The sequence below is a fragment of the Eptesicus fuscus genome, chromosome 21 (genome assembly GCF_027574615.1).
Source record: "Eptesicus fuscus isolate TK198812 chromosome 21, DD_ASM_mEF_20220401, whole genome shotgun sequence".
In the NCBI taxonomy this organism is placed as follows: domain Eukaryota; kingdom Metazoa; phylum Chordata; class Mammalia; order Chiroptera; family Vespertilionidae; genus Eptesicus; species Eptesicus fuscus.
In genome coordinates, this window is record NC_072493.1 from 15,417,084 (window position 1) to 15,429,271 (window position 12,188).

General features: G+C 39.9%; 1 protein-coding gene and 1 pseudogene across 1 annotated transcript; both read left to right on the forward strand.

Annotated features, from left to right (window-relative positions):
- The first annotated feature begins 419 nt into the window (after window positions 1-419).
- LOC103284801 (actin, cytoplasmic 1-like) lies at window positions 420-9,502 on the forward strand (annotated as a pseudogene).
- Window positions 9,503-11,103: 1,601 nt separating this feature from the next.
- Window positions 11,104-11,927, forward strand: LOC103284800 (N-acetyltransferase 8-like). The gene has a single exon (XM_008140118.3). It carries the CDS (start codon window positions 11,130-11,132, stop codon window positions 11,925-11,927), a length of 798 nt encoding a protein of 265 aa, XP_008138340.2. The 5' UTR covers window positions 11,104-11,129.
- The last annotated feature ends 261 nt before the right edge of the window (window positions 11,928-12,188 follow it).

A 12,188-nucleotide genomic window follows, 5' to 3' on the forward strand; every position in this document is an offset into this window, starting at 1 on the left:
GTCAAGCTCTCTATACAAAGCACAACCTATACAAAGAAAAGTCATGTCTATTAAAGATTATCTTTGCATTCATCCAATTAAAGATTTGTAAACTTTATGGGGACAAAAAACCACAACTAAGCTCAGAATTATGTTGTTAAAATTTGGCAGCAAATTTTTGTCTACTAAAATTTAAGTCATGTAGGGATGGTCAAAATCCTGTACAGGCCAGCAAGTTATCTACACATATTCACCTACATTTCCTGAAAAGTACATTCAGAAAAGTGAGGATTCCTGGCATAGAAGGACCACAGGAATGAACAATGAAGGCAAGTCTATCCACTTTCTGGAACCTATAATATAGGCATCTGATTCAGATGTAGGCTGTGTAAGAGTATACTGGATAAACAACAACTTACAAATGTCACTATGTTTTGCAAATGAATAATGGGGTATGCAAGAATGTGCTCAGTGGGGTCTTATTTTTTTCATTCCATTCTATTACTGACAGAAGTATGTAGTTATTTATCTGGTGGTAAAAATGAAGATTAATCAGCAGCTAGAGTAAATTTCTCTGAAGACTTTCCCAAGACATATCTCAATGTGAAAGGGAGAAAAGTTCTATTTTTTTTCCTATTTTATATCTTTTCACTTTTTTAACATCTTCACTGAAACTGTCAGAAAGGTTCTCAAATATGAGCAATGGGTTTTATAGAGAAAAAAAATAAGTTTCGCCAAGGATTTTGTCTCATTATGTTTATATAAGCTATTTTATGATTCTACAAGTTGCTACTACTTAAGTGAAAGCAAAGAGAGTTTGGTTGTGATTATGCCTTTATAAGATAAAATCAATATACATGTTCAAGGTAGAAATTTCAGAAATATGGAAAGAAAAAAGATGAAACAAATTACCAATAATTTCACAAATATTTGAAAACCATTGATACTATTGTGATTCCTTTTCAAGGATTGTGTAAAAACTTCATAATTTATATTTATTATTAGGCATACTGAGTTTTAAATTTTTTTATCTTTGTGTCTCAGTCTCAATAAGTATAATGGTTAATACAGAACAGGTTACACATAAATTATTTATGAGGACTATTTCAAGTGATTTCTGATCTTTTGTTAATGCATTAACTATAATAAATATTCTTTTGTATAGAGGTTTTTCCACTTTATTTGGGGTAAATTCCCAGAGGAGAATTACTGAGTAAACTGGCCTTCATTTTTCAAGTTCTAAATTCACAAACCAAATGAATTTTCAAATTGAATATGACTCTCATTAGTGGAAATCCTCTTTTCCCACTTTCCCTCTCTCCTTCCTTCCCTCTCTTTTTTTCTTCCATCAGAATAAACGAGGGTCATGGTTTTCCCAGGAGGGTCACTGTTTCCTCATGAAAGGACCATGCTATCCCTGTGGGAAGGCAAGTACGCATCCTGGACTATGATGCTGTCACCAATTGCTAAGTGTATGATAGGATTATTGCCATGGTGACTGCTAAGTGCATGATAGAAACATCACCATGGTGTCTTGAAGCATGCTGCAATCTGGAAATGCCTTGAAATTCCACAGCAAGACCACTTCTGGTTTCAGCATGAATTCCATTTATGAATCCTAACAGTGTCATGGTGCTTTCTTGTCATGACTCTTCCATTTATCAGGGGCACCGCTTACTGAAATATAAGAGTTAAATTTGTCGCATGACCCATAAAAGGTTCTGTGTTCAGGACTTTGTATGCATTGCTTCACTCAATGGATGCAATAGTGTCATGTGGAAGATACCAGTATTTTGTTCTCATTTTAAAGATGGAAAAATAAAAAATCAGAAATTTTAGTAATTGCCCTGGGTCATGCTTCTATTTTAGGATGCTCACAGGTTCTTGGCTTAGGAAAGGAGACAGTGTATGATAGCAACAACTTGTCCCAATATCATAATGATTGAGGCCTCCACTGGTGTGGCTTGAAATGTCAAGATGTCTAGGACAGTTTCATTGGGCCAGATGTTTAGGGCCTTTGTTCTGGCTGGCTGTTGAGTTCTTCATTTCTTCCTACATACCAGATCGGACATGTCCAACATTGCTTTCTCATTTCCATGTGTGATGTCTAAGCAAGGGTGGCCATCACTGCTAGGAACGTCCAGGATCTCTCACTGCTCTCTCTTTCTGGTCAGACTTCCTATATGCAACTGGCTAATCCCAGAGTTAAAATTCCAAGAGACTTATGAGGTAGCCTCGGAGGTTACATAGTCTTATTTTGCCATATTCTATTGATCAAGAGGGAGCCAGAGGCCCAGTCCAGAAAAAAAAAAAAAAAAAAGGACAAGGGGTCTAGACCCCCACTTCTTAACCAGAAACACATCAAGTAATTTGTGACCATTTCAATCCATTATACAAGGTTTGTTGGATCCATAACACCAACCTTGGGTAAAGACACAGTTGACTATTTATCAGTGGGGAGAATTTTCCCAAACGCCAACATTCCTTATAGAATGATCATACACAAAGTGGACTTCTGTAGAAAACAGGGCGGGGAGGGGGTTGGGATAGACCCTTATCACCCCAACTCCATTTTCCATGTTACATTTCCCAAGAGGGAAAAATGTTAGGTTATTACTTTCAGCTTCTCTAACTGCCTTAGTTCTCTCACTCTTTCTCTCTCAATTTCTCTTGTTCCCACCAGATGATGGAACATTGTTTGGTGAGAGCTCATGAGTGGTTTTAGTCTTTGGCTCCCTTAGGACCTGACTGCTCACTGGTCTAAGATAAGAGTTCTCTCCTCCTCCATGTGATCAGCCTATGAGGGTGGTGAGAGCAAGGGGTGGAGGCCACTCTCTAGATGGAGGCTGCTTGGTCTGTGAATTCAAGGAGAAACTTCCACACATCTTCAGGTATAAGCCAGAACTTATATTTTAATGTATATGTGGCCTTGTGTCTCTTTTTGAATTGTCTTGGAGTCTAGAACTCAGAGTGATGTGAGCAATTGACCTAGTGCTAACCTTAATCTCTCTTGAGGTGAGAATACTAAAATTGAATGCATTGGGTTTATATTAAAATTTTTCCTATGTTTCAAATATAAAAAAAACAAAACATATAATCTTTCATAAATAATACTGCTCTCTTTTTAAATTACAGTTTGTTTTACTTGTTCATTTTCATACTATGTCATTCAAAATTTCCAGAATGGTGTTACAAAATAATACTGCTATTGACTTGGTTTTTTATTCTTGTTCTAAATATCAATATTGTTTTACTGATAAGGAGTTAAATACATATATATATATTTACATAAAAAAGAACCTTTATGAGAAATACATTCCCCAATTTAGATAGCCATGGGCCATTTTTCTTCTTATTACATTTACCATATAACTAGATGGTTATTTAGGGGCACAATTAGAAAATTTAAAGTACTAGATGCCCAGTGCATGAAATTTGTGCACGGGTAGGGTCCCTAGGCCTGGCTGGTGATCAGGGCAGATCTGAGCCTTCTGGCTGCGGCTGGGACCTTCCTTCCAGCTACCAGCTGGGGCCTCCCTTCCCTGGCTACCTGCTGCTGGCTGGGGTCTCCCTTCATTCTGGGCCGCTCCCTGGTGGTCAGCACACATCATAGCGAGTGATGGAACTCCAGGTCTCCTGGTCAAACTCCCGAGGGGACACTTTCCATATTAGCCTTTTATAAATATAGATTCTTGGCTGGGGGAGTGGCAAACTCCACTTGATGAGAGTGAAATCATTCTTTCTACAAATGAGAAGGGTTTTCACCTATTTTTGTTATATTAACATATTGAATGAATGGGATTGTGCTAGTTTCTTTTGTGTTTCCAATCTTTGTCAGCTTTTGACAAAGTCATCAGTGTGCTAGCTTCCTAAAATGAGTCTGATAGCATTCTGCTGAAAATAACTGCTTTGATTAGATCCTTTAAAAACATTAAATTAAACATATCAACACAGGTCTTAGCATTTTGAAATCACTATTAAACTTGAGATTTATTTGTATACATTAGCTGGGAACCAGGAAGTCAGTAAGTAATGTACACATAATAGGGCACATTCACAAATGGTAAGAGGCAAAGACACTTTTGAATCTGTGCCTGTCATACAGAATAGGGAATGGGAAGATTAGAGGAACAAATAAAATGTGCCCACTTAAAAAATATAGTATACCTAAGAGAATACAACTTTTCTTACAATGGTCTCTGATGCATGTCTATCTTTGGACACCTTATTTTGAAGCCTTAATTTGAAAATTCCTTCCAAGAGGAAGTTACTGCAGATAAGCAAGACAGACAAGGTATGTGTCTATGAATGTGCCACTCACTTTACAGTTACAGGATGCTTTATTAATCATTAGTATTGGTATTTACTAAAGCATGTAGTTCATATTGGGCAATAGGACCAATTTAGACCTCTCTTAGATGTAGAAAAGAAAATCCCCTTATGCCCTGAAAGCAACCCCAGGAGATGACATTTACAAGCTAATAGAGTCATTCATTTTTGTATTTATATTTTTAACTGAAAGAAATGCTTTAACTACTAAGGAAGACCCCCAGAGAGTGTGTAGGAGCTAAAAGAACAGAACAGTTTATTCTCTCATCTACAAACCAAGCCATGAACCAAAACAACCAAGGCATGACCCAGCCATCACTATGTAAAGGCAGGGGAGGAGAGTTGCAGAGTGAGAAGCAATTTAGAAGGAATGTCTCTGAGTCTGAGATGCATTAGAAAATCCTCAGCAAAGCTTCCAAGGCTAGTTCAGAAATTAACAAATGTTCATTCAGAGCAAGTGAAAGATGCTTTGCTAGGCACTGATGGCAGCTACAGATGGAAAGGTAACTCCAGAGTTAAAAGCTAAGGCAATACTGTTTCAGCTCTATACTGCAGTGGGGATATGGCACACACACAAATAAATAGCCACACTTCTTAAATGTTAACAAACAACTTAAGTATAAACTAGAGGCCTAGTGCACAAATTCGTGCTTGGGTGGGGCCCCTCCGGGTGGCCTGCAGGGATTGGGGCCCAGCTTGTGCCCCCAGCCTGGCATCCCTGCCTGGCACCCTACCTTGGCCTGGCGTTGTCCCTTCACCTGCTCCACCATTCTGCCTGCAGGGTGATTGATCGGGGCCGGGCCCCCTGCCCAGCTCCCTCAATGCCTGGGAGCTGGGCAGCAGCCCCGCCCTCTGTGATAGACTCTTGGGTCACATAGACCTGGGTTTAGGTTCTGATCCTTCCTCTGTTGTAGAGTAGCTGGGTGATTGGGTGGTTATGATAAATATATTGATAAATATATATGTACACACATATACATATTCTAGTACATATATAACATACACATATACAGAGAATGTATAGAACTGTGTTTAGAAATTATCAAGTACTCAATAATCGGTAGCTGTTATTATTTTAGCGATATTTTTTTAAAAGAGAAAAACGAATGCATTGGGTCAACTGGCAATATTTCACTTATAATGTTATATAAACCTTAGATTTTATTCTTTAAATCTTAAATTTTATTTTCATCAAAAAATACTGTTATGAGAGAAACATTTTAAAATCTCTTCTAGGAGATGACTTTTGTTTTCCTATATCTACAACATTACATTCCTTTGGTTCTTTCAATAAGTTTGGTCAACAAGAACGCACAAATAAGTTCAGCACTTAATATATATGCAGATCTAGATATCTGTTTGTGTAGGAAACAATTTATCATCATTTTGTTTGCTCCTGCCTGGTTCCCAAGGAGACAAGGACTGGACACTTACAAAAATAATATATAGCTTGCAGTCTGTTCAAATCACATTAGTAATGGTCTCAAACCATGGTGGCAATGGTGCCAGATAATAGCACCAGTGCCATCACTCAGAATACCTGAAGAAGAGGCAGCTATTTCAATCCCTGTTTTGAGATACTTAGTATATTCCACATACTTTATTGAGGGCTTAGGATACTCTACCAAGCCCAGGAAAATTAAAGTCATAAATGAGTAAATACTTGAAATACTCTACAAAATATTATCCCTTACTTTTAGGGGTTAACCAAGGAGGGGGGGTGTGAATGAAATATTGTAGAATTTTATGACAGCTACATGAAGATAACTACACACACTAAATACATAGTACTTATGCTTTCATCATGGATGTATGTTTATACTTAACAGCAACCACGTTGAATTGATCTCCATATTAACATGTATCCTATGAAAAAATACCTTCCGAGCCTGTAATCACCTTGGCTTATTCTTTGAAATATGCAGGATAATAAATGTCTCAGAAATTGTATCTCGATACTACAGATTTGGTTAATTGGAATCTCTTCATGTTCTTTATGTTTTAATGTTTATATTGGTGTCAGTAACAGCTGGGGTCCAAGGTGGGCTGGCAAGAAGAAATTTAAAAAAATTTTCCATAGAGGAATTAGGAGCCCTATTGAGTGTTCTCACTTCACTTAAAAACCCCTTTAACACATCTTTTGAAATACATACCAAAATTCAACTCTCATTTTGCCTCTGTGCAATGGTTTTATATCATGATAAACCCTACGTTACATTACTATGATTTTTGTTTTAAATAATTGATTTTCTTTAAAGTAAATTTTGAAACAATAATATAGTATTTTATATTTACTCACATTTTTACATGCCGAGATTTAATAAGGGACATGTAGATGAAAATTTGAAAAACTTTATATAGTAAAAGAAAGTTGAACATTTGACTGACACAGGCATTATATGGTATAAAGCTGTAAGTGTCTAATATTTGAGATAGAGAAAAAATAAGTTTGACTTAAGATAAATTTAATTATAGCCCTGCTCTCAAAAAATTAACATTACATGAGTTTTATGTGTGTGGATGTAGCAAAAAAGATATTCTCCAAAAAATGTAGGGAAAGGAAAATATTACAAAAGAAGGTTTTCAAGGTTACAAATAAAGGAAAAGCATGAAACTTATTTTAAACTCTGATAATATTTTACAAAGCTAAACTGGATGTAAAGGTATAAGAAGAAGAAAAAAAATGTGATGATGTTAAGTATGATGATGAATTTAAGATTATAATAATAATGATTAACCATTAAGAGCTTCGGGTATACCATTTTGTGTATTAAGTCATTAACATGTATCATGCCATTTCATTCTTTCAACAACCCCATAAGGTAGGTGGGCTTATCAAAATCACCAAAGTATAAAAGTTTGGAAAATAATAGATATTTACCCCAGGTGCAGTTAGCAGAGCTGGATCAAAACCCATCGAATTCCAAAGCCTGCTTGGCTGAGACTAAGCTGTTCTTAATTTAATTAAGTGCAGACCAGAAAGCCACATCTATAAAGCAAGTATTAATTTTGAAAAATAAAAAAATTGGACACTAATTTATATAAAACATTTAAAGAAAATCACCCGTGATAATAAAATGAAGATATGTAAATTAACTTCAAATTTATTGAGAGGTAAACAGCAACCAAGCAGGACATATAACAAAACATAGTTAATGAAGAAAAGTAAGATAGTCAAAGATAAAACATAGCATGAACAATGAAAACTGAAATGATAGCAGTATATTAATTATAACGTGTTTAAAGTGTTTAAGTGAATATAAATTAGTTAAAATCTTCTCCTAAAATCTAAGACTCTGAGATTTGGTAAAATTATTTAATTCAAAGTTGCTGGGGGCAGATTATGGGAGCGGCCTGAAATAGGTTTATAGAGGGAAAAGGAGGACCTCTGTAATACTTTCAACAATAAAGATTAAAAACAATAAAATAAAAATGTAGAGGACATTAAGAAGTTAAAATATTTTTTAAGCAATTACAGTAAGAGAAAAATTCTTTAAAAGTATTTTTGCAAAAAAGAAAATTTTAAAAATCAAAGAATAGCCCTAGTTGATTTGGCTCTGTGGATAGAGCATCTGTCTGCAGACTGGAGGGTCCTGGGTTCTATTCCAGTAAAGGGCACATACCTGGTTTTCGGGCTTGATCCTCGACCCTGGTTTGGGCATGTGCAGGAAACAACCAATCAATGTGTCTCTCTCACATCAAAGTTTTATCCCTCTCTCATCTCTGTTCCTTCCACTCTCTTTAAAAATCAATGGAAAAATATCCTCAGGTAAGGATTAACAAAAAATAAAAATTAAAAATATATTGAAGGGTAATTAATAAAACAAAAACATTATTTTGTAAAACTTATAAAAACCCAATTTATAAATGTAACATTTATAAAGTTTCATTTGACATTATTAAATAGGGTACAAGTAGATTTTAAAATTAAAACTTTGTACACATATAATACCTTAATTTAAAAAAAACTTTATTAAATAATAAGTTGATAGAAATACATTTCTTGGGGAATCTAATGTTTCTATATAGTTTTGACAGATGAATAAATTATAAGAGTGATACAATTATAAATATATAAATAAATAGAATCAAATAAATTTTTATCCTATAGATATAGTTTTATATATAATTTTTCCCAATTGTGTTTTTGATATTTAATAATAGAGCTTTCAGATTCAGAGTTTTTACATTGGGAACTGAATATTTTCAGTAAAAGTAAAAAGAAGATATAGCAGACATATGCAGTAATGTAGGAAGAAGCTATTTCCACCCTAAATGCCCACGACTCTCGCTCACTGCAGCGGCTCCTACTCCTCCTTCTCTCCTGCTCTGCTCTCACTCCTCTACGCCTGAGACAGCTGCCCTCTCAGATCGCCATGGAAGGAGGGAGAGATGGCTGCACTCCTTACCCACCATGGCTTTGGTCTGTGCAAAGGTGGCTTTGCTGGGGATGATGCCCTGGGTCGTGATCCCTCACGCTCTCAAGTGCCCCTGACACCAGGGCATCATGGGTTGGTCATGGGGCAGAAAGACAGCTACGTGGGCAACAAGGCCAAGAACAAGGGTAGCATCCTGACCCGGAAATACCTCATAGAGCACAGCATCATCACCAACGGGGATAAAATAGAGAGGATCTGGCACCACACCCTCTACAACAGGTGCATGCGTCCCCCAAGAAGTACTCGGTGCTGCTGATCAAGCCCCTCCTGAATCTCAAGGCCACCTGTGAAAAGATGACTCAGATTATGTTCGAGACCTTCAACATCTGGGCCATGTATGTGGCCAGCCAGGCCGTGCTGTTCCTGTGTGCCTCTGGCCACACAACTGGTATTGTTATGGACTCTGGGGATAGGGTTACCCACATTGTACCCATCTACGAGGGCTACACCCTGCCCCACACCAACCTGTGTCTGGACCTGGCTGGCCGGAACCTGACCCACTACTTCAGGAAGATACCCAGGAGTGTGGCTGCAACTTCACCACCACCGTGAGCAGGAAATCATGTGTGACATCAAGGAGAAGCTCTGCTATGTGCCCTGGACTTCCAGTAGGCCATGGCCACCACCAGAGCGCAAGTCTGGATCTGGATTGGTGGTTCCATCCTGGCCTTGTTGTCCACCTTCAGCAGATGTGCATCAGCAAGCAGGAGCATGATCAGTCAGGCCCCTCCGTCATCCTCCACAAATGCTTCTAAACGTGCTGCCGGCCGACCAATAGCATTTGCTGCGTGAGCTGATCAAGTCTGAGTTTGATGTATACACCTGGAAAATGTGTGTACCACATGCTGGCCTGATGAAACTGGGATAAACCTTCAAAAATAAATTGTCCTGGAATTTCGTATCTGATCTCAGCATTGGATGGTAGACCTGGCTGCTGACTGTGACGTTGTATTCAAGTTCTTTTGGTACATGTTTAATGTCCTGTACATATCTTTGATTTAAACCCTGTACATGGAGTCAGTCACTTGGTGGCTGAAACGAGAACGTGTTTCTGCATGAGAAATCCAGTGGCTTGATGAGAATTGGCGTGACTGTGCAATCCCCATGTGTGCAGGGTATTAACATGTGGGAGCTGCCTATTCCGGTATTTCTCCAGGTGCTGGCACATGTCTTGAATCAATTGTCATTTCTGTCCTTATGTCTGATGGGATTGGGGCCAGTCAGAGAAAGGCAAATACTATATGATCTCACTTATATGTGAAACTGAAGAAATAAAATTAACTGGCAATGAAACAGAACCAGAGGCATGGATACATGTAATAGACTGACAGCTGTTGGAGGGGAGGGGGTTTGGGGGACTGGATGAAAGAAGGTGAAGATAAGGGAGGTGAGGATAGGTGGAGATGGGCAACATGGGATCAACAGGGATAGAAAGAGACTTTGCTTGGGGTGATTGGCACCCGACAGGGTGCAGATGATGTTTTGTTGAGTTGTACAATTGAGACCTGTATGGTTTTTGTGATCCATTATCACACCAGGACATCCAATAAAAAAAAACAAACGTCCAGGAACCAGCCAATGAGGTTGCCTCCAAGGCCTGGTATCCAGAGGTCAAGCTGGCCCTGCACAGTCTTCCTAGAGGTGGATCAGAGGCTGAGAGAAGCAGCCAGGCTGAGGCCATCCTGGACATTTAGGCTTTTGTGGTGACAGGTAAGTGGACATGGGTGTAAGGACAGGGCTCTGAGTGTAGCCTGGGGCCCCCGGTCCTCCTGTGGTGCTCAAGGCAGGGCTAGTGTTGATGTTTGCTCGTATGCTACCTCAGGAGCCTAGACATTTACAACCAAGGGGGAAGGAGCCTTTGCTGAAAGCTGTGCTTGGGACATAGGATCCCTGCAATGTATGCGCCTTGGTGCATGGTAGGGGACAAATGGTAGGGGACACATGCTCTGCTGCACAGGTGTCATAAGGAGCTGAAAAGAGAGCCAGGGAAAAAAGGAAAGAGGGTTGAGGGGAGAGTACTTTATATACCAGAGCTTTGTGTATGTTGTTTTAGCAGATTCTCAAACCAACCTTAGAAGGCAGGTTTTTACTTTACTCTGTGGTGCAGATGAAGAAACAGAGGCTCAGAGAGGTTAGGTGACATGCCCAAGGTCACACTGCTAAGAAAGGAATGGAGACAGGATCCAATGCAGTTCTTTCTGATCCTACACCTTCTCCCAGGGGCTGTGATCTACTTCCTTGGGCAGCAGCAGAAAGACGAGCCCTTGAGCAGGGTTTCTCTTATTCCTAGAGGTGGGAAAGATGAGGGTTTTCACATGGCTTCCTCTCTCTTCCCCAGGGCTCTCTCTGGTGGACTTTGAGACTCAGACACACAGGTCTTCCATGGCTCATTACCACATCCGCAAATACCAGGAGAGTGACCGCACCTGGGTCCTGGGCTTGCTTTCCCGGGGCATGGCTGAGCATGTTCCCCGCACCTTCCACCACCTCCTGAAGCTGCCAAGAACACTTGCGCTCTTGCTTGGGGGGCCCCTTGCCCTGTTTCTGGTCTCTGGTTCCTGGCTCCTGGTTCTCGTGGCCAACCTCACCTTGCTCATCGCCTTGAGGTTCCTTGCCCAATACCCTTGGAGTCAGTTTGTGGCCAATAGTTTGCACACAGACATGTGTGACATCAGCAAATCCTACTTCAGTGAGCCGGGCTCCTGCTTCTGGGTGGTTGAGTGTGAGGGGCAGGTGGTGGGCATGGTGGGAGCTCTGCCCACTGAGGAGTCCACCCTGCGGAAGGAGCAGTTGCAGATGCTCCACTTAAACGTGGCCTTGGAGCACCGGCGCCAGGGCATAGCGAAGGCCCTGGTCAGGACTGTCCTCCAGTTTGCAGCACACCAGGGCTACAGAGAAGTTGTCCTCACCACCAGCATGCTGCAGCATGCCGCCCTGGCCCTCTACCAGCGCCTTGGCTTCCAGACCACCCGCCAGTACTTCTTCAGCAAGAGCTGGGCTGTGATCGCTGTCCCTGAATTTCAATTAACCTACTGGCTGCCCTCTGCTCAGGGCTGTCAGGCACCAGGGCAGAGAGGGGCCTGTGATCTGTTTCCTGATTGGTTAGGACAGCCCTGCAGCAGTAACAAGCGAACCCTGAGATCTCACTATGACAGCACAGTAACTGAGTTTGTTTGTTAGCATGGAAACCCCATGGGGATGGCCATGGCTCTGCCCCTTTCAGTCTTTTTATGTTGTCACTGTTGCATTTATTTAGTGATACAAGAGTGTTGCATAAAATCAATTACTTAGCTAGTGAAAAACAACAACTACATTGGTTAAATTGTGAATTGTTTATGTTTATGGTAGGGAAAAACACAGATCATTCTGAACAGAAGAAAGGTCTTGAATCCGTCATATTTTTCATTATTCATATCGGAACATGGCCTGCATCTTTTAAAA

What these genes read in the sequence shown, in the direction of transcription:
- LOC103284800 (XM_008140118.3), top strand. Translation starts at nt 11,130, where the DNA reads ATGGCTCATTACCACATCCGCAAATACCAGGAGAGTGACCGCACCTGG.